This window comes from Echiichthys vipera (assembly GCF_963691815.1).
Source record: "Echiichthys vipera genome assembly, chromosome: 20".
Taxonomy (NCBI): Eukaryota; Metazoa; Chordata; class Actinopteri; order Perciformes; family Trachinidae; genus Echiichthys; species Echiichthys vipera.
The window spans coordinates 24,407,988-24,428,364 of record NC_139845.1 but is presented as its reverse complement, the minus strand read 5'-3'; the positions used below and the strand labels follow the sequence as shown (position 1 = coordinate 24,428,364).

The window sequence follows — 20,377 nt, the reverse complement described above, 5'->3', positions numbered from 1 at the left end:
AAAACAAATGCGTAACGTTTTCGGGCTTAGGTCCACAGATTGTGTATTTAACATCTGTGGCAACACTTTTGGAAATGATTGTTTAACTACAACTATAAGATGAAGATGCTACTCAGACAGTAGGTGCAACAACCACATAATCTAATAATGTAACACTCACAGGAGCCATTTTTCTGCATGACTACTCATTTTGACACATCACGTAGCTGGGGCCCTTCTGTGTGGAGTTTGCATGTTCTCCCCGTGTCTGGGTGGGTTTTCTCCGGGTTCTCCGGTTTCCTCACACAATCCAAAAGACATGCACGTGTTGGGTTCATTGATGACTCTAAAATTGCCTGTATTGTGTGAATGGTTGTCTGTCTCTGTTCGTCTGTGATAGACTGGCGTCCTGTCCAGGGTGGACCCTGTCTCACGCCCAGTGTCAGCTGGGATCGGCTCCAGCCCCCCACGACCTCGTCATGGACAAGCGGTTGAAGATGGATGAAGTGAATGAATGCATTATGTAGTTATTTCCTATTCTATTATTTTTCTGGGTAAATGTTTTATTACTATTATTATTATTATTATTATTATTATTGTTGTTATATTGTTATATTGTTAATATTATGTCCTATCGTTTGTGTTTATATTTTCATGTTATATTATGTTATGATTCATGATAATGAGTTCCATAGGCACACATAGACAAAATTTCCAGACTAATTAATTTGATAATTTAATTTGATTTGTTTCCCAAGATATGACTGAATGTTATGTGTATTTTTGTACAAAGTATTAGTTGTTTTTTTGTATATATGTGTGAATAGTTTACTGATCCATTTACCATAAATACTCCCTGCATTGTTATTTCTGTATTGAAATTATTACAGTGTTAATACAATTAAATAAAGTTCATAGACGTTAAACGCTTTTGTTCTGAAAAACTTTTGGCGGAAGTTGTTGATGGAAGCGGAAGAGGAGCCGCATGCGCGTGTAGCACAGCCCTTCTTCGTGTTCCAGCATGGCTGCTATAGGAGTGCACTTCGGCTATACCTGCGCCTGTGTTGCGATATTTAAGGTGAGTGAAGCCCGGCCGGACACCACCGGCCCGCCCGCCGCTCTCTTTGTCCTTCAGCTTCCCGACACAGTCACGGTGTCGTCTCCGCTCCTTAACACCACTGAAGTAGCGCTAGTTGTCAGGATGCTAACGCTAATGAATGGAGTCATTCATGTTTGATAACGTGAGCTCTAAATACAGTTCTAGATATTTGTGGATATCCACAACTGCCAAAGTGTTTTACCTTAACAGAGCACATTTAAGGTAAATTAGGGCTTAGTTTCTAGAAGTATTTTAAAGCGACTGAAAGAAAAAGTTGAACCTGCAGCAACGCTTTCTTTAAATGGTTCCGTCTAAAGCAGTTCCCTGGGTAGGTTGTGCTTTGGACCAGCATGAACAACGTCCTCCAGGTGAGACCACGACATCAACACGAACCTGAAACTCACTTCCACATTACACTATTGATGATGGCTTGTACTGTTGGTGGCTGCAACCAATGGTCAGCTCTGACACCTCTCACGCTCCATCTCACCCTCCTCAGGAGTCAGGACCCCAAGCTACATGGGCTCCTGCACTTGGGGCAGATTCTTGGGAAGGATCAGTCGGCTGTTTTTGGGGGAGAGTATAGAGGCCTCAGTCGTGGGAGGTGCTGCTGATTGTCATCCCGCTGTCACACTCAAACCCCTCCAATGCACACGAGAATTTGCTTGGATTCCTCTCACTCCTTTTAAAGTCCATGTGGCTCATAGTAACAGCCCCTGTGCCCCCCACATGTATGCTGAATGGGCGAAAGACACTTTCACCTGATCCATTAATTAAGGATTTGTTTTCACCCTCTGCTTGCAGATAAATGGTTCATAGAAGTCTTTTGTAACTAAATGATATATACGTGTCTGTGTGTTTGCTAGGATGGGCGGGCTGATGTGGTGGCTAATGATGCAGGAGACCGAGTGACTCCTGCTGTGGTGGGCTACAGAGACACTGAGCAGGTACGACTAATACTACTCTTCATGTCACTTATCACACCTGTTGTTGTTTTGTGTTTTTTAAGTTTTGAAGTATTAGGCATGGACTTGGTAAATGGACTTTTACTTATATAGCGCCTTTCTAGTCTAGTCATCTGACTACTCAAGGCGCTTCACAGTGTCTGTCACAATCACCCATTCACACAGACATTCACACTGATGGCAGTGGACATCTACATACCATCTAATCTGATCTAACCATTCACACCACATTTACACACCCATGCGCGGCACGGGGAGCAATTCAGGGTTCAGGTCTTGCCCAAGGACACTTCGACATGTGGACCGGGGGGAGATGGGGATCGAACCACCAATCTCTCGAACAGAGCCACCAAGCCACAGCCGCCCATGTTTCCATCAGGGTCAGATGTGGCCGCTGTGACAGTTTCAGGGCACGCCCTCTCCCATGGCCGTTCACTCACCGTGTTTCCATTACAAAAAAAGGCCTCAGAGGGATTTAGGGGACTCTGGAGGTGACGTAGCACTCTGAATGGGTTTGGAATGCTGCTTACAGCGCGCGTCGTGAATAATAAGGAAGAGATGCCAAGATGGAAGGCGCAGAGCAAACCAACATGGCCCGGACCTCTTCGTCGGTCCCCCTATCGATAACTCTGCTCTTTGATTTTTGCTGCTCCATATTCTTGATAATAGTGTGCAGGTTGTTGTGGCATGAGGATGACCTCACATCCTGCTTTGCGTCGTCCAATCAGCAATCTGGTAAATCTGAGGGACAAAAGAGGCCCTGCTCTCCCACAGGGCCGTTTTCTACCTGGTCAAATGGCCTCCTGAGCGGCTCACATTCAAATAAAGGGGCGTTTTTGGAGATAGACCCGCCTCATTCATGACAGTCAAGCATAGTGGAAACGCACCTATAGTGACAGTTTCAGCAAATATGCCCCAAACTTGTTTCAATCGAAGTTACCAACTGCAGCTTTAAATGAGATTTTAACTGTTTTATTGCTTACACATCAACGTAAAAAACATGTGTCCTGGTAAACCAAATTATTATTTCAATATTGACCACTATGTGATGAAGCTGTAAAGCCTCTGTAGCTCCGTCAGAGTGGCTAACAGTTTGGCTTATAGTTGTTTATTTGCCAGTGTGCTTACTGCTTGATTTTTCTCTCCTGCAGATTGTAGGCATTGCAGCAAAACAGGGACGGGTCCGCAACGCCGCCAACACAGTTGTTAAAGTGAAACAAGTGCTGGGCAGAAGGTGACGTCATACTGTCTTGTTTGCAAATCTCCAAGCTACAGGAGACACAGTCTGATAATAGCTTGGCTTACTTGAGTATTTAAATCTAAATCTAGATAAATATAAATGTCAGGAGGCAGACAAATTATGTTAAATGTTTATTATTAGGCAGCATCAGTCTGGAACTTCTTAATGTAACTGCAGTAACCAGTTTCATGTGTTAAGGAACTGCACTGCGGTTACCCAAAATGAAACAGCAGTGACTCTTACAACGTCATCCCAGAATAATTAGTAGCTTGGCTCTTGGCTCGAGTACTCGAGGAGGCAGTCATTTATGATACAAAGGACCTGGATATTACTTCAAGTGAAATTCTTGCGTAGAAATTAAAGAATAAATACAAAAAAGGCTATATTGCATCATTTCTAAATCACCTCACACAATTTTCTGCCTTATATGTTCCATTGGCGGTAATATCAGTCAGGCTCTGATATTACTGAATGAGATGTTCAGAGTGACTAATAGATTTTCTCTTACCCCGTCTTCAATGGGCAGCTTTGATGATCCAGAGACACAAACTCACAAAACAGAGACCAAGTGTCAGGTGAGTTTGTAGTTCTTTTTTCTAGTTTTTTTTCCCCCAACACATCTAAAATGAGTATTTTATTTATTTCTCTGATGCTGTTCGTGTTGTACAACGTTCATCTTCCGTGAGAACACGTCCTTGTTAGTTTTGAAAACACTTGTTGAGCCCCTGACAATTGACTGTGTGTGTAAAGCAGTGATTGCTCTGTTCAGGTGGTCAACAGACAAGAGAAGTCTTATTATGAGATCACAGCAGGAGAACACCCACAGTATGTTGCTCCAGAGGATGTGGCCAAACTTATATTCCACAAAATGAAAGGTAGTTTGTGGCAAACACACACACACACATACACGCTTTGTAGATAAAATGTAAGTTCATTGATAATTCCCATTTTCACAGAAACCGCTCAGTCAGCTCTGGGCTCCGATGTCAACGAGGCAGTCATTACTGTCCCTTTTGAGTTTGCGCACGCTCAGAAGCGCGCTTTGAGGTAGGCCACATGACTCACACTACTGGAACTGTTTTGTCGTGAGACACTGAAAGCGTTCAACAAAGTCTAGCGCTGTGTTGGCTCTGTGCAGGGAGGCAGCTGAAGCTGCAGGCTTCCATGTACTGAGGCTGATCCATGAGCCCGCTGCTGCTCTGTTGGCCTATAACATTGGACAGGACTGTCCTAATGGAAAGAGGTAAGCTGCTGCATGCTGAAGAAAAGCACCGTGTTCCTGGCTCATGTTTTTAGAGTGCACTCATGACATCAAAATGTATCCATTCCCAACGATTAGCCCTCATATTGATCTATACTGTGTTAACAGCCATGTCCTAGTGTATAAGCTGGGTGGGACGTCTCTGAGTGTGACAGTGCTACAGGTCAATGGAGGAATGTTCCGGGTTCTCAACACACACACAGACCACAGCATCGGAGGAGAGAGCTTCACCCAGGCTTTGGCCCAGCACCTCGCAGCTGAATTCAAACGGTAGCTACTGTGTTCTCCTCCAAGCTCTCCTTTTATTGGATCAGTTTTGTCCAGAAAATCTCAGAAAATGTGTAATAGTGTTTCCAAAGCTCCAGATTATGTCCTAGAAGGTCTTGTTTTGTCACAACTCAAAGATATTCAGTTTACGGACATAGAAGAAAAGAAAGGAAAATATTCACATTTAACAAGTTGGAATTTGGTAATGTTTTCTTAAAAAGGGGGGGGGGGTCGCCCCCCAAACGCTGCTTTTTCAGACCCACGCTCCCAACGGAGGGGTATGACATATTATTCATTATTATTTAGAATCCAAAGAAACTGACCCATATGCATTAGTTAGCATGTTGTATAGCTAGGTAAACTTCAACACTGTTTTGCACCAGTTTATGGTAAGTAGTATAAAAAACATAAACTGGTGCAAAACAACTTACCATAAACTGGTCCACCAGCAATTCCAAACATTTAAGACGTTTTCTGACAAGTCATTACTTTACTGCAGTCAAGCACAAAAGGATGCTGGTAGCCCACTGCAAGTGATAACAGCTGGGGATGGCATGTTGAATCTCGGGCCAAAACAAGCGCATCTTGCTTACGTAAAGCTGTATGCAATGACGTATCACGTTCGAAGGGGTGTCCCTTTTCCCCTTACCTCTTGTAACTTGTAAGGGGTACATATAAGGAATGGGGTTGGGCCTTAGTGCCATGGTGGAAGTGGCCAATAGTAATAGTTTCTAACCTTGCTAACATTGATGCAACTGTGATGCCAGTAGAGCCCTTTGAATTGAATTGACTTTTTACATGTTTATACCATAGACTGTATGAAAAATGGACGTAACCTCTCTGTCAAGGTCCCTTCTCTCAACTTGATCCAACCGTCCTTGCCTCTTGTCAAACTTTGAGTCCTCCTCATTTACTCTTACCAAAAAAGGGCATGTATGTGATGTTGGGGGGAGGGAGATATGTCCATCTGGCTGACGTTTACCTCCGAGGAGAAGTGAGGGCCAGAGGCTAGCTGTCACTCAGGAGGCCATGCCCCTAATTATTCATAAACTTTAACCTCCAATAAAATAAAAACTAGCCTGGTACAAACCCAGGTTTATACATTTAAATGTACAGTTACTCTTCCACTTTGCAGAGGAACACAGGCGTCTGAATGCTCTACTGAGCGATTTGATGTCCACAACCAACTAAAATAATTATTATAATAATAATAATAACAACAATGCCAATAATAAAGAAAAATTGCACACAGGTGCATAACAAAGAAAAATAAGGAGAAAACGTATCCACACAAAAAAAGAGAGAAAGAGAATGGAATTCGACATACAGATACCCATCCACGCGTGCTTCTTTCCTGACATGAAGAGAGCACTATGAGTCGTTCCAATTTGTTATCTTGGTACAGTAGTGAAATAAGATATAAATGGAATCCACGTCTTTTCACCCCCAGGGGCAAATTCAATTGTTTCTCTTTAGATGGAACATGACATCCTTCAGCCATCTAGCATGGGTCGGGGGTTTAGCACCTTTTCAGTTAAACAGGATGAGTCAGCGAGCTAGCAAGCCGGTAGAGGAGACTTCATTATAATTATTTCTCGACCGTGCAGCATTCTCTTGTTTAGAGGATCTTGTTCACTCTGGGATTTAAAAATGGACCCCCAAGAATGTATGCAGGCTAGAGCATGCCATTGCTTTAGCCTGCATACATGCCGATGATTTACATGTATCACAAGTGGGGTCCAGATTTGGGTAAATTTAAAGGAACACTTCACCAGTGGAAATGGATTATGTATTGAAAGTGGACTTTATATGTAGCCAGCCGAAATGTAACATTCATTTCTAATTTGGTGCCTTCATGGCAGAGAAAAGGCAAAAAAAACTCCCACTTTACATATTGAGTAGGTAAAGACCACACTCTATGTCCTTTTTAATAATGTACAGAAACCAAACAACATACATGTTGTCGGTAACAGACAACATATATGTTGGCAATCCCATGGTGGCTTTAGTTGGTAACAGAAAGAAAATAAAAACACTCACTTTGCCTCCTATGTTTCATCACCTGTTCCTCCAGCTGCTCGTTGCTATATTACAGCTTGTATGGGTCGCCACAAACATCCGATTGGAGCAGCAGGTCTTCAAACTCCCCTTTTTCCATATCAGACTGATTACTTTCCGCCACATTTGTTTACTTTCTACAAAGTTTCTGCAGGTTGACAAAAGTTTCTGCAGGTTTAGTCCCACCCACTGATCTGTGATAGGTCTAAAGTGTGAGTGGGTTTCACCCCCTATAGGCGGGTTTGAAATGATGATCTAGTGCTTGTAGTTTTAGCAGAGCCCGTCTCTCTCATGCTTCAGCTTGACAATGACGCAGAAATGTAGATGTGGCTCTCTCCTGTCTCAGGGGAATTATGCAGGACCATTCAAAAATATGACTTGGTTTCTAACGATACAAAGCTTAATGCAAATAGGGGAAGTATTCCTTTAAGCTAATGTAGCTTTTGTAAAGTGGATACGGTGCACAATTCTAAATTTTATGAGCCTGCAAGGACTTGAGAAGTGTATTTGTTCATGAATTGCATTCCACGTTTTGTTTAGAAGCTGGCGGCCAAAGTCCTGGTTCCATTGTGTTGTAAGTCTATCTGCAGATGTGTTCATCTCACCAGTGGTTCCATAATTCTGGGAGATTTTATCCTTTTGATATCTGTCAAGAAAGAGCAAAGAAATGAACGGTGGTAGTTCATAGGTAGAGGCTTCTTCTTGAAAAAGACATGAAAAGGTTTCTATTCATAGTGTTTCTATTTGACTTGAGCCAACCACTCTTATGTTACCTGTCTGTTTGTTGTGCAGCACCTTTAAGCATGATGTGGCCAGTAATGCTCGGGCGATGATGAAGCTGATGAACGGAGCAGACATGGCCAAACACTCTCTGTCCTCGCTGGGGTCAGCCAACTGCTTTGTGGACTCCCTGCACGATGGCATTGACTTTGAATGCAACGTCTCGAGGTAAGATATTAGGCCAACACAACATGTTGTGTTAACATGTGACAACACTTCACCATGCAGATGACAAAAGCTAAGGAGTCCGGCTTTTACACTCTGTAGCTATCAAAGCATCATATAGTATCAATAGATATTCTAGATACACGTGAGCAGTAAAGACACCAATGATAAAACGCATAACCAAAAGGCGGCTGGTGAAGCACTTTTGCACTCCTTTTGTAGGATTAGTAGTAGATGCTGCTGATCGGCTATGATCCGCTGTGTTCAGACCCTCTTCATAGGACAACTTCATCCAGGAAGAAGATTTAGCTTTTTAAAAGTTATTTTTCATTTCATTCATCCATTTCATTATTCAGCTCACATTCCTAGATTACGAAAGAGTTTTTTTCTCCTCTACTTGCTAAAATTGGACAGTGACACAAATAAGTGAAGATTTATATAGCACAAAAAGAAGAGCAAAAGATGTGCAAAACATAAGGATTACAAGACAGAGTTAAAACAAAACAATTACAGCATCACAGCTCTATAGAGTACACGACTCAAGCACAAAAACACTGAGAAAAAGAGTCTACAGCTGTGACTCATGACCTGTTTGGACGAGGACGATCTAGAAAGGAAATGCCAAAGTGGCGTTGCGTTCTCACTTTTTATTCCGCGTTTAGATGAGCGTCTTTGGGGGGAAATCTGCGTGCATCAAAGTTGGATGTAGTGTGCACGTCAGGTGTCTAGGTGGAGCTGTGAAGCCACTGCCACACAACAGCACCCAGAGCTGGTGCATGCGTAGAAACTTCCTTCTCTCCCTAACAGCGGAGAAACAGGATGCCGTACAGTGTGACAGGGTTCTGCAGCACGGTCTGCAGCCTCCCACTGCCTCGGCTCCGCCCAGGACACTTGAATGTTTCACTGATGGAAACAGTCCCGCATGTTTGTTGTTGTTTACCTGAACTCTGCACATGGATGTTACGGAAAACGGCAGCGTGAGCAGATCAGAGCACACTTAAGTGTTTTTACCCGGTTTACACAGAAACACAGTGCTGGAGCCTTTTTAACATTTCCACTCTGCAGGGTGGTTTACCTTTTTTGCCCCAAAACACCGTCACCATCTAAACGAAAGACACATCTGATAAAATATTTTGTCGTTATCACCCAGGAGCATAGTCATGTAAACAGGGTCTTAAACATCCAAGAGGGTTTGCTGATCTGACTCCTAAGGGGGAGACTCTTCTACATCCTGGGACCCAGGACGGCAAACGCAGTCCCCTCATGCTTTCAGTCTTGAACAAGGTATGAGTAGAGGTATACAGCATTAGAAGTTCACTAATATACTCTGGAGCAAGACCACTCAAAGCTTAAAGCTGGAGGAGAATCTTGAATTGAATCCTAAATTTAACCATTTCCAACTACCTGAAAGATAACAGTGGGCATACTGTATAGGATGACAAATTGAGTGTCCTAAGGGGGGCATATATCCAGAATTGACCCCTGAGGTACCCCACAAGATAAAGGAGCACCAGTGAATCCTTTGTCATAACGCCGGCTCTTCTAAAATATATTCTATCGTTGTTTTTCTGACTGCATTTTACAGAGCTCGATTTGAGCTTCTGTGCTCCTCACTCTTCAACAAGAGCATCCAGCCAATCAGACCCCTGCTGGAGGAGGCGGGACTCTCCACCAGTGACATTAACAAGGTATGTGGTGTGAGGGAGACTTTTACAGCCATATGTGCTTTCATATGCAGTTGTAGTTGTTATGGTGTTGGAGAAGATTGACCTTTATTTTGATAGTGAATTATTGTGAGTTCAAGAAAATAAAAGCCTCAGATCCATCAGTAATAAGCCCAATGTTGTTCATGTGATGGGTATATCACAGGTAGTTCTCTGCGGTGGCTCAGCCAGGATCCCTCGCCTCCAGCAGATGATCCGCGAGATGTTTCCCGATGTGGAGCTTCTCAGCTCAGCACCACCTGATGAGGTCATCGCTGTGGGAGCAGCCCTGGAAGCAGGCTTACTGGTTGGCAAAGATGGCCTCGCCCCTGAGGAAGAGTCCGTCACAGTGGATGTTTCTGCCACTGACATACTAGTGAAGGTATAAAGGTCAATTAAGCACACGATATGAAGGGTATAGGAATCATTTTTGTTTTTCACATGTACTTGAATGTGAATGTTTAAATCCTTTTTCTGGATCTTACTCTTACAAATTCCATCTGTGTCCTTTTCTGGATTTTTCAAATGGAAATGCCTCCTCATCCTGCAGCAAACTGTAGCTGCACTAAATATGGAAATAACAGCACAGATGCTAAGCAATGTAACTTTACTGCTAAGGACATTAGGCAGTGGTAACATTAGACAAGCAACTCCTGATAGTTTTTGTCAAAGTAGTCTGGTGGCTTTGAAGTGAGCAATATAATGGATTCCGTTCCCCAGCTGACAGAGCATTCAGTGGCGGGCTGAAGCAGTGAAAATATACACTATACGTATATTTAGAACATAGCGTACACTTAAAATACATTGACTGATGTCCTCGTCCACTGCAGCACATATCACTATCTTCAAAGCCACCAAACTCCTTAGACAAAAAGTAATTTTACTCACAGAACATGGGAGGTGCTGGGTACTGCTGCCTCGATCAGTTAGTTACATTGTCGAACCAAATCTCTGTTATTGTGTGACTTTTGGATCTAAACCAACGTGGCGTCCACAGCAGTTCAATCGCCATAGCCTCTGTGCCGCAAATACTTCTGTTCCTTCAAAACATACACAAACAGTGGAGTCACCCTTTCATACATCAATTCAAATCTTGTCTGTCCGGCTTGGTGGTGTGTGGGTGTTGCAGGAGGTGGATGAATCCGGAGCAGAGGTGTTCACTGTTCTCCTTCCATCGGGCACACCCCTTCCAGCCCGCAGACATCACGTCCTGAGTGGAGGGGGGGAACTTTCCTCCGTCTGTCTGGAGATCTACCAGAGATGTGTCAAGGAGCAGCCTGAAAAACTAGCTAAGGTATTGAAAAGCACTAACACTGGATGAAAGGCCACTGTCACCTTCTCTGGTTTCCTCCCAATTCATCAACTGTGTCATGTCTCAAATACATCAACAACAACAAACAGGAGTGAACCAGGAGGAAAATGGTGTGAGACGATGCACAAAGTCAAATGCATGTATATTGATTACTGTTGATTATTAATGATCCTGTTAAAGGTTAAACATGGAGAATGACCAGAAATGCTAGTGAAATGGAGTGAATGCTTGGCCTATATTGACTCTGGTAAGCCTGTGAATGTTCTCATTTGTCCAGGTCAACGTTATCCCCAAAGCAATTACAGTCAAAAGCAACATATTGCTTTGGAGATTGACATTGGTTAACAACAAACAACCCTGGCAACCAGCAACGCCCAATGCTATTGGCTGCTACCATGGAAACAGAACGGGACAGAAAGTCAACCCCGTCAAAAACACTTTAAATATTAATTCAGTCAAAATATATTGTTGGAAAAGCAATACTTTTATTCTGTGGGTATATTATTATTATTATTATTATTATTTTTTAAATCTAGCTTTTAATAAAGATTTTACATATTCAACCTTTTGATGTGACGTCATGTTCAGTAGAATCAGGCAGAGAGCTGCATTAGGCACAGAAGTACATTTTTTCTACAGTGTGACACATTTAAACTTCTTTCAGTAAATGTTTCAGACTGAAATGTATGAATTGAAGTAACTGCCTTCAGCCTGTTTGTGGCTCATTTTGACATTCAGACTGAATGCCGTTTCATTAACCACGTATCTGCTTGTGTGTATAATGTATAGATTGTCTTGAGGAACCTGCAGCCCAAAGAGGAGAAGCATGACATCGACACTGTGGTGACCATGAAAAGGTATCCACCCTTCCAGGATCAGAGCGTGGGTCACTTAATGCGACTGTTTGTTCATCATTATTTGTGTGTATTGCAGGGATGGCTCCGTTCACGTTTCCTGTGTAGAACAGAGCAGTGGAAGACCAGAGGTGGTCACCATAGCAGCTGCATCGTAAAGCCGCAGGTCTGCAGGCCGAACCACACACCCACGCGCACTGTCAGTGCAATGTTCTTTTGTTTTTCTCATTCAATAAACATAATAAAACCAAATGGGTCTCCTGGATATCTGTAATAATGTAACATAAAATCTCACATGAGAATAAATGATGATACACTGAACTCGATACTGAGTTCACGATACTGAGTTCATGATACGACTTTTGTTTTGCATAAGATTTGAGATCCCTTGTTTGTAGCGGCCTCTGTGGTGATGAGATGTAACTGCAGGTGAGCCTGTTCTTTCAGAGCCTCTGTCTTCTCACGTACATGCCCTCCTTCACGTCCCCTCAGCATTAGGTAACAGCACTTGTCACAGAGAGGCCACGGGGAGAGCAGAGGGAAATTGGGCGGGGGATGAAATGCACCTGCCCTCGATCACTCAAACCCAACTATCATGGTTGTAGGTTTAGCGCTGTAATGCTTCTTATGAATAATCTGAAATAGCTTTTGACTCGTTTTAATGAGATGAAGGTTTTTTCTACGGATGATTTTACATCTGCACTTTGTAAACAGCTGCATCAACTTTGATTCAGAAACTTTTTGTGATCTGTATCATCTCATCTTCAACTGCTTATCCGGGGTCGGTCGCGGGGGCAGCAGCTTTAGCAGGGGACCCCAAACTTCCCTTTCCCGGGCCACATTAACCAGCTCTAACTGGGGGATCCTGAGGCGTTCCCAGGCCAGTGTGGAGATCTAATCTCTCCACCTGGTCCTGGGTCTTCCCCGAGGCCTCCTCCCAGCTGGACGTGCCTGGAACACCTCCCTAGGGAGGCGGCCAGGGGGCATCCTTACTAGATGATCCTGAACCACCTCAACTGGCTCCTTTCAACGCAAAGGAGCAGCGGCTCTACTCCAAGTTCCTCGCGGATGGCTGAACTTCTCCCCCTATCTCTAAGGGAGACTCCAGGCACCCTCCTGAAAAAACCAATTTCTGCCGCTTGTACCCACGACCTCGTTCTTTCGGTCATGACCCAGCTTTCATGACCATAGGTGAGGGTAGCAACGAAAACTGACCGTTAGATCGAGAGCTTTGCCTTCTGGCTCAGCTTTCTTTTCGTCACAACAGTGCCGTAGAGCGACTGCAACACTGCCCCCGCTGCTCTGATTCTCCAGCCAAACTCACACTCCACTCCTGAACATGATCCCGAGGTACTTGAACTCCTTCACTTGGGGTAAGGACTCATTCCCTACCTGGAGTAAGCAATCCACCCGTTTCCTGCTGAGAGCCACGGCCATATCCTGTCCGTGAAAATCACGAGCTGTATCATGGTTATCATTATAATTGCGATGATATATTGCAAAATCACATTTATTCCATGGGTTTAAATATAATGTAAGAAACCACACAAGTATAGATATATAAATATAAAGTAGACTAAAATATTTACTGCTCTAGTCATTTTTACAGTAAAATATGAAGTTATCAATGAGATTTCATAAACTATCTGCTAAACAGGCGAACAGCCCACACATCTAAGAATACAGACTGATAATCCGATATTATTTATAGAAAACTGAAAGCATGTCAGATAGTGAAGTTTTATGATGATAAAAAAAAGTAGTTTTATTGTTCTTTAGTGATGACCAATCGCAGAGAATTATGTCCATTACTACAATGCATTGTGGGTGATATCCAACCCTGGAGTGACCATGGTTGTTCACTCGATCACTCAGCCCTCCGAGGGTGGATCTCACCAAGTTCCCTTCAGTTTTTCACACTATTGAAACGAAACGGAAGATGGCGGAGGGGATTCCCCCGAGGAAAAGCACTGAGGGCATGTTGAACCCTGAAACTCAGCACTTTGTTGACTTTTTTTTTTTTTTTCAATGTTGTAAACTTTATAGAAACACATTCACCTCCCTACTTCCAGTCCATCCCCTACATGTTCCCCTCTTAAATACACACACACACACACACGTTCCTATTACACTTCTGTCCTTACTACAGAAGCTTGACCTGTTCCTGACTTCCAATTACCGGTACAAGTGAAGGCAGCATAACCGTTAGTGACATATTGGGCCGACAGACCAAAATCTTCTTAAATATCTATGCATTTCTTCTTCATCATGCAAATGAAGGGGTTGTCACTCAAAGTGTGTCATGGAGTCAGTTGTTTCATTTATTGGTTTATTGACATCGGCGTACTAATATAGACTACTACAGGCCTTGCTACCGCCTCATTTACTTAATGAAGAGGAAATTTATAAAGGAAATAATACACATATTCATGAATGACTTGAGAAAATAACAAATGTAAAATCAATTCAAAATACATTCAAAAAGACATATCAATGAGGACAAAAGGTTAAATAGAAAGTAATTAAATAGGTGGATTAATACAAAGACAAATAGATGAAGAAATATCAGTTTTATCCATTGATCAATGCATTAATTAATTCATTTAAGAGCAAATGTATTTATTTATTTGTGATTTTGGGAGATTCTGTCCCAAGGGTAGTGTATTGCAACAGTAGTGTAAGCAGTCTTCTCTTTTCAAGTATCTCTACAGAAGAAAACAAAAACATGGCATCCATGTTTCTTGCAATGTTTTAAATTATATTATTATATTTAAACATGACATACAGGAGTCTACCATAACGTGTTTTACAGTCATTCCATCCAGTTCATGCTTCACTCACGTTTGTCCACACTACCTCATATCAGGCAGAGTCTTTGGTTCCAGCAACACTTCAGTCATACTGTGAGAGGTGTGAACATCTGTGCGTCTCAGTTAAAGTGAAATTACGGCGTACAATCATCCCAGGGTCTCTTTCAGAAAACACACTCATAAGCCATCGAGACAATTCTTTCGTATATGAACTATAAACGGAGATATCCCGGAGAGTCGCTAACAGTCGGACGTGGCTCACAGTGATTAGCTCGGGGCAGTACGGTGAAGGCATTCAAAAGTCCATTCAAGTGGATTACCAAAGTCAATCCAAAAGGAAGGAGCCCATTGGTGCTTTGTTTAGGAGTCAATTGCCCCCCTCTCGTGACATTTCAGTGCTTCAGCGAAATTTCCTGTGGACTTTTCCAACCCTTTTACATCTATTATTAACTTATATTTCACCAAATTGCCCCAAACCACAACGTTTATGTGTTTTGCTGCAATAAATCACCAATTGGCTCCTTCCTTTTGGATTGACTTTGATAAACGACTTAAAGGGACTTTACTATGAGAGGAGCTGGTACAGGGGGTCTTGCCTATGTTCCCTGGTTGCATGAACCTCTGCCTTCGCTGATTTAATTTGGCATTTTGTTAGGGTAAGAGGTTACGGTTAGGGTCAGGGTGAGGGGGTAGTGTTAGGGTCTATAGAGGCCTATTTTCCGGTGAATTCGGCACTGATTGTGGAAAAAATAATAGACAGGTAACATATTACCCGTCACATACAAAGCAGGGAACATAGGTACACTCCCCCGTACCGGGGCCGGTAAGTCTTTAAAACACTCTTTTAATAAACTCTGGGTTCACTAACTACGTTGTTTGTGCTTTGCTTTCTGTGTAGGGACTCTTCTCATGCTGCTGCAGAGGTTTACTGCTATTTTCAGCAGTATTATTGTTTAAAAAAGACGTTTGAATGCCTTCACCATACTGCCCCGAGCTATTGGTAACTCTCCAGGATATCCATGTAATAGTTCTTACATGAAAAAAATTCTCTATGGCTTATTTGATGACTGTATTTGCTGAGAAAGACTCACTTTAACCTCCCGTCCAGCTTGTAGTCTCTGACCAAAGCTCTTCCATTCCAGCATGTCGATATTACCAGAAGTTGAACGCAATCTGCATTGTTGTCTGGCCTTTAGCATCCATGCTCTGGAACGATGCGACACTTGAGGATCTTCAGGTAGTTCTGGACCTTGTTGGAGTCTCGGCGAAAGCAGTAAAGGAGGTCATAGTCTTTCATCAGGCGCCACTCGGCACTGTCAGAGGGCAACAAAGCTTCAGGAGGAGCCAGGCTGTTGACGGTGTTACTTGTTATCCCCAACATCTGCATCTGGAGAGGAGAGGACACACACGCACATTACAACAAGCCCAAACACAGCATAGCACATCCACTCAGTCAGAATAAGAAGACATCTTGATTTGTAAAGGAGATTCTTTTCTTTTATCTTGATTTTGTTCGTTAATTCATTGCTTATGTCGCCTATTTAAGTGAACAATTCCAAACAGAGTTCTCTCAAAATATGAACCATAAGTTAAACGACATAATATTCAGAGCAGGGAGAAGAATTTCATAATGTCCTTTGTTGACAAACAAATACATCCTGAAGATAGAAGATGAATAAAAATACATAAAAAAAACATTTGTGGTCTGGCAAAAATTAAAAACATCCCCTTGCTACAAAAACTAAAACATAGCACAACAAAGCACACTCGGAAGAATCAATGAAGCCAACTGACCATGCATTAAAGTGAAATTCCAGCGTAAACTCATGCCATGGTCTTTTTCAGCACTTACATACATCAAATAATCCATGGTGACAGTTTTTTTTGTGTATAAACTATTAATGGAGAAATCCAGGACAGTCGCTAACAGTCGGGCATGGCTAACACTGATTAGCTCAGGCAGTACGGTGAAGGCATTCAAACATCTTTTTTAACCACTAATACTGCTGAAAATAACAGCAAACCTCTGCAGCAGCATGAGCAGAGTCCCTACACAGAAAACAAATCATCAATGGGCTCCTTCCTTTTGGATTGACTTTGGCAATCCACTTGAATGGACTTTACTATGAGAGAAGCTGGTACAGGGGCCAGTAGGTAAGTCTTTAAAACTCTCTTTTAATAAACTCTGGGTTCTCCAACTACGTTGTTGGTGCTTTGTTTTCTGTGTAGGGACTCTTCTCATGTTACTGCAGAGGTTTGCTGTTATTTTGAGCAGTATTAGTGGTTAAAAAAGACGTTTTAATGCCTTCACCATACTGCCCCGAGCTAATCACTGTTAGCCACGTCCGGCTGTTAGCGACTCTCCCGGATTTCTCCATTAATAGTGAATTATATGAATTATATCAATTGATAGATAGATAGATAGATTGATTTACTGACTGATTTCTGACTCAGTGAGAAAAAATATTTTGAGAAAACAGCCTTTAAAGATATGTATTGTAAAATTCTGACATTTTGAGATACTACAAGTGAAATAGGTCACATTTTAACTATTGTATATCACCATGAAACTTCCTCAGTTGATTACTGACATTAAGACAATCGTTTTTGATATTGCAAATTTTCTGAAATGTTATGTTTAAATATGCAAATGAGGCATTATCTAATGCTGACTTTGCAAGTTGTTGTTATGCAGTTTTCGTTCATAAAAACCAAAAGTAATGTGCAGTAATTCATGTGTATACCACATATTTTTGTGTGTGTTGCATCAGTTACATTTATAATTTATCTGTTGGTTCTTCAGCACTAACACAGAAATAAATAGTGTGGCCTCTTCCTTTCTTGCTAGATTGTGGTTGAATGTCTTGCTCGGAATCTGTACAATAGGTCATCTGAAGGTGAACTGTGCAGTTTGAATTTGTTGTGTGACATCCGGTGTCACTGCAATTACACAAGCTCACAAGAAACTACATCCATGGAAGCTGCATTACACGGCAGCTCCCAGCATCTACCCCACATCCCGCACATTTTGAGGTTGAGACTTCAGTAATTAAAGTGAAATTCTGGTGAAAAAAATCATCCCATGGTCTTTTTCAACACTTACACACATCAAATAATCACTGTTAGCCACGTCAGGCTGTTAGCGACTCTCCCGGATTTCTCCATTAATAGTTCATACACGAATAAATCTGTCTCGAAGGCTTATTTGATGTGTGTAAGTGGTGAAAAAGACCATGGGATGATTTTGCGCCGAATTCCACTTTAACACTTAAAGCAAGTACTTTAGCTGCTCACGAGAATGACCTCCAATGTCTTTTCATTTTGGCATGCACATAAGATTTACAGTACCTTCTCAGCCACTTTCTCTACACCTTTGCGTAGCTCGTGCACCATGTCACTCATCTCAAGAGCTTTGTTGGAGCTGAAGTTGTTGAAGTCATGGTGGTGAGCCATGCTCTGATGGAAATGCCACAGAGGATCCTTCCATGCCACCAGGAGCTTCAGAATCACCTCTGTCAGCTCCTCTCTCTACAGTGACAACAGGACGGTTAAGAGTCAGATCAAACTCAAGACATCCTTGGAGTCACCACAGTTGTGTGTCGTTCAGATGGGATTTGTATCACTAGTTATTATTGGAGGTTTGGGGGTGATGCAAAAATGAAAGTAAAGGGACACTGGGAAACTGAAAAAAAACCAAAAGTGTCGTAAGGGAAGGTCAGTGTGACGTGTACAGTGCAAACAGAAACAATAGTTTTTTATAAAGGTTAATTCACCGCCATTCTTTGAGCGTTCTCCTTGCCATTTGGAGTGAGGATGGAGGAGGTGTGACAGTTGCGACTGACCCGGCCAATTTGATTCTTACTAGGCAGGAAATACTGCTCCTGACAGGAAAAACATGTCAGAGGTCCAGTGTCATCTTAATGTCAAGTGTGGCTGAAGAAAGGATGAATGAAAGAGTCAAATGGCCTGCGACTGCAAATAATCACAAATATCTTAGAACATGTGTGTGTGTGTGTGTGTATGTGTGTGTGTGTGTGTGTGTGTGTGTCTTTTGTATGAACATTAAAACTGACACGTTCACAAAGCTGTATTAGACTGCATCAGTTTTAGCTAGCTGTACCTAATAAACTAGCCTCAGAGAAGTGAGTAATACATACGTATGTGTGCAGTATCCATATCCAACACATTTAGCAATCATAAATACCCTGTACAAAATCAGACTTATTCATTTAACATCCTTAATAAAACATTGCCAGAGAAGCTGCACAAGGAGACTTACAAACTCGGAGTGAAGGTCATTTGAAATGCCGTGCGTCCTGGCTGAATGTTGGATGATGCGGTCAAACAGGTTCGCCAGGGAGAGGACAGGGCACCCAGCCCGGGCATTGGTACAGATGGGTGCTGCACCAAGGCTGGTCAGTCTGCTGCAGAACAACACACAGACCAACAGCACCCACACAAACGACACTAGAAGAAAGAAAGAGAGAAGAACAAATGTTCGTTTATTTATTCAAACCTTTATTAAAACCTTGAAAATCATTGCGTTTCCCTCGATTTCAATGATGTGGAGATATAGAGAAAAAGTCAAAGCAGCACAATAATACACAATACTTGAGAACCATGCACTCTGAGGTGAGGTGGTTTGAGATCAGGATCTTGAATTATCCAGGGGTAGGGAGTGTGTTGCAGATAAACACAAAAACTAAAGCAGAAGAAGTTTGGAAGGGTTCTGTGGTCCAGTCCAGCACAAATGTTATACAGGGTGGTGAAAGAGTCCAAGAGGACCAGCTACTTTGTTATACAAAATGCAATTGTGAGTGTTACAGGGATCTCCAGTAATGCATCTGAGGGCAGAACGTTAGAGTCTAAGGGTTATAGAGTGAAAGCAGCAGCATGCCTGTAGATGATCCCCAGAATCTAGGACTAATAGAACTATACTTTTCCTACAACTCAATAAGAGACTGGATCAGTTTGTCTAACAAAAGAATCCAATATAAGACAAAACATTGATGCACTGCAAAACAAAAAATCCAAAGTTGCAGAACAAGTTTCAACCTGATTTATTTTTCCCCCAGTATGTTTGAGTCCTGATGAAAAATCAAGAACAGAATGAAATAAAGAGGTATGATTAAAATGAAGTAATGGGTTGGGGGAAATGGAAATCATACCAATATGCAGAAAGAAGGCTGTTCTTTATTTCTTCATTCAAAGTTCTATTCCTGAAATACATACCTGATCTGATGTTTCCAGGCATCCTGCAGGGCGCGGAGGAGCTCCTGTCTCTGTTCAAAGGTCCCTGCAGCTTCATATGAGGGTCCTTCACTGACCATTTCCCTTTTACACTTTCATATCAAAGGGGGGGGGGGGGGGGGGGGTGCTTGTCATGCACTTTGTGCGTGTGTAACCTAATGCGTTCTGCTAAAGCGATGACATCATCAGCCTAGGACGTCATTCCAACAAAGCGTCATTGGGCTGTCTGTCCAACACATCTGACGTTTGGAGAAATGCCATTTGACACTCAGCAGACCTCTCCGGTACACATCAATGTCTGTATGCCCTCAGGTCCCAGGAAAGATATCCAGCCTGTTAAAAGGTAATTCCTATCACTCCAGGCACTAATTTGAAGAGAAGAATCATCTAATGAGTGAGTGAAAGTCACCATAGGGCAGCAGTAAATGAATGTCACGTTGTTTGAAAAGCGTATTGAATGACGTCAAGTAATTGTAGCCTGGATCAGTCATTCGTAGGCAGTTGACTCATCTGTCTATGTGTTTGTCAGGCATCCTCAGTTGACTAATAGAAACATAGAAGGAGATAGAAAAGGTTATTATTCCCAAGGATAATGTTTGTGCTCAATTATTATTATGATTATATACTCATTAAA

At 42.3% G+C, this 20,377-nt stretch overlaps 2 protein-coding genes across 2 annotated transcripts; one reads left to right on the top strand and one right to left on the bottom strand.

Moving 5' to 3' along the window:
• Positions 1-944: 944 nt before the first annotated feature.
• hspa14 (heat shock protein 14) lies at positions 945-11,923 on the top strand. Its single transcript, XM_083935611.1, has 14 exons — positions 945-1,057; positions 1,945-2,025; positions 3,195-3,277; positions 3,810-3,858; positions 4,053-4,158; positions 4,240-4,330; positions 4,422-4,526; positions 4,653-4,814; positions 7,662-7,817; positions 9,400-9,502; positions 9,684-9,899; positions 10,647-10,811; positions 11,619-11,686; positions 11,763-11,923. The coding sequence occupies exons 1-14, from the start codon at positions 1,001-1,003 to the stop codon at positions 11,839-11,841; spliced, it is 1,521 nt and encodes a 506-aa protein (XP_083791737.1). The 5' UTR covers positions 945-1,000; the 3' UTR covers positions 11,842-11,923.
• A 3,762-nt stretch (positions 11,924-15,685) lies between these two features.
• On the bottom strand, positions 15,686-19,747 carry prl2 (prolactin 2; the record flags this gene model as incomplete). The annotated part of the gene is made up of 5 exons (XM_083935628.1): positions 15,686-15,880; positions 17,842-18,021; positions 18,267-18,374; positions 18,773-18,960; positions 19,726-19,747. The coding sequence occupies 5 exons, from the start codon at positions 19,745-19,747 to the stop codon at positions 15,686-15,688; spliced, it is 693 nt and encodes a 230-aa protein (XP_083791754.1).
• Between the last annotated feature and the right edge of the window lie 630 nt (positions 19,748-20,377).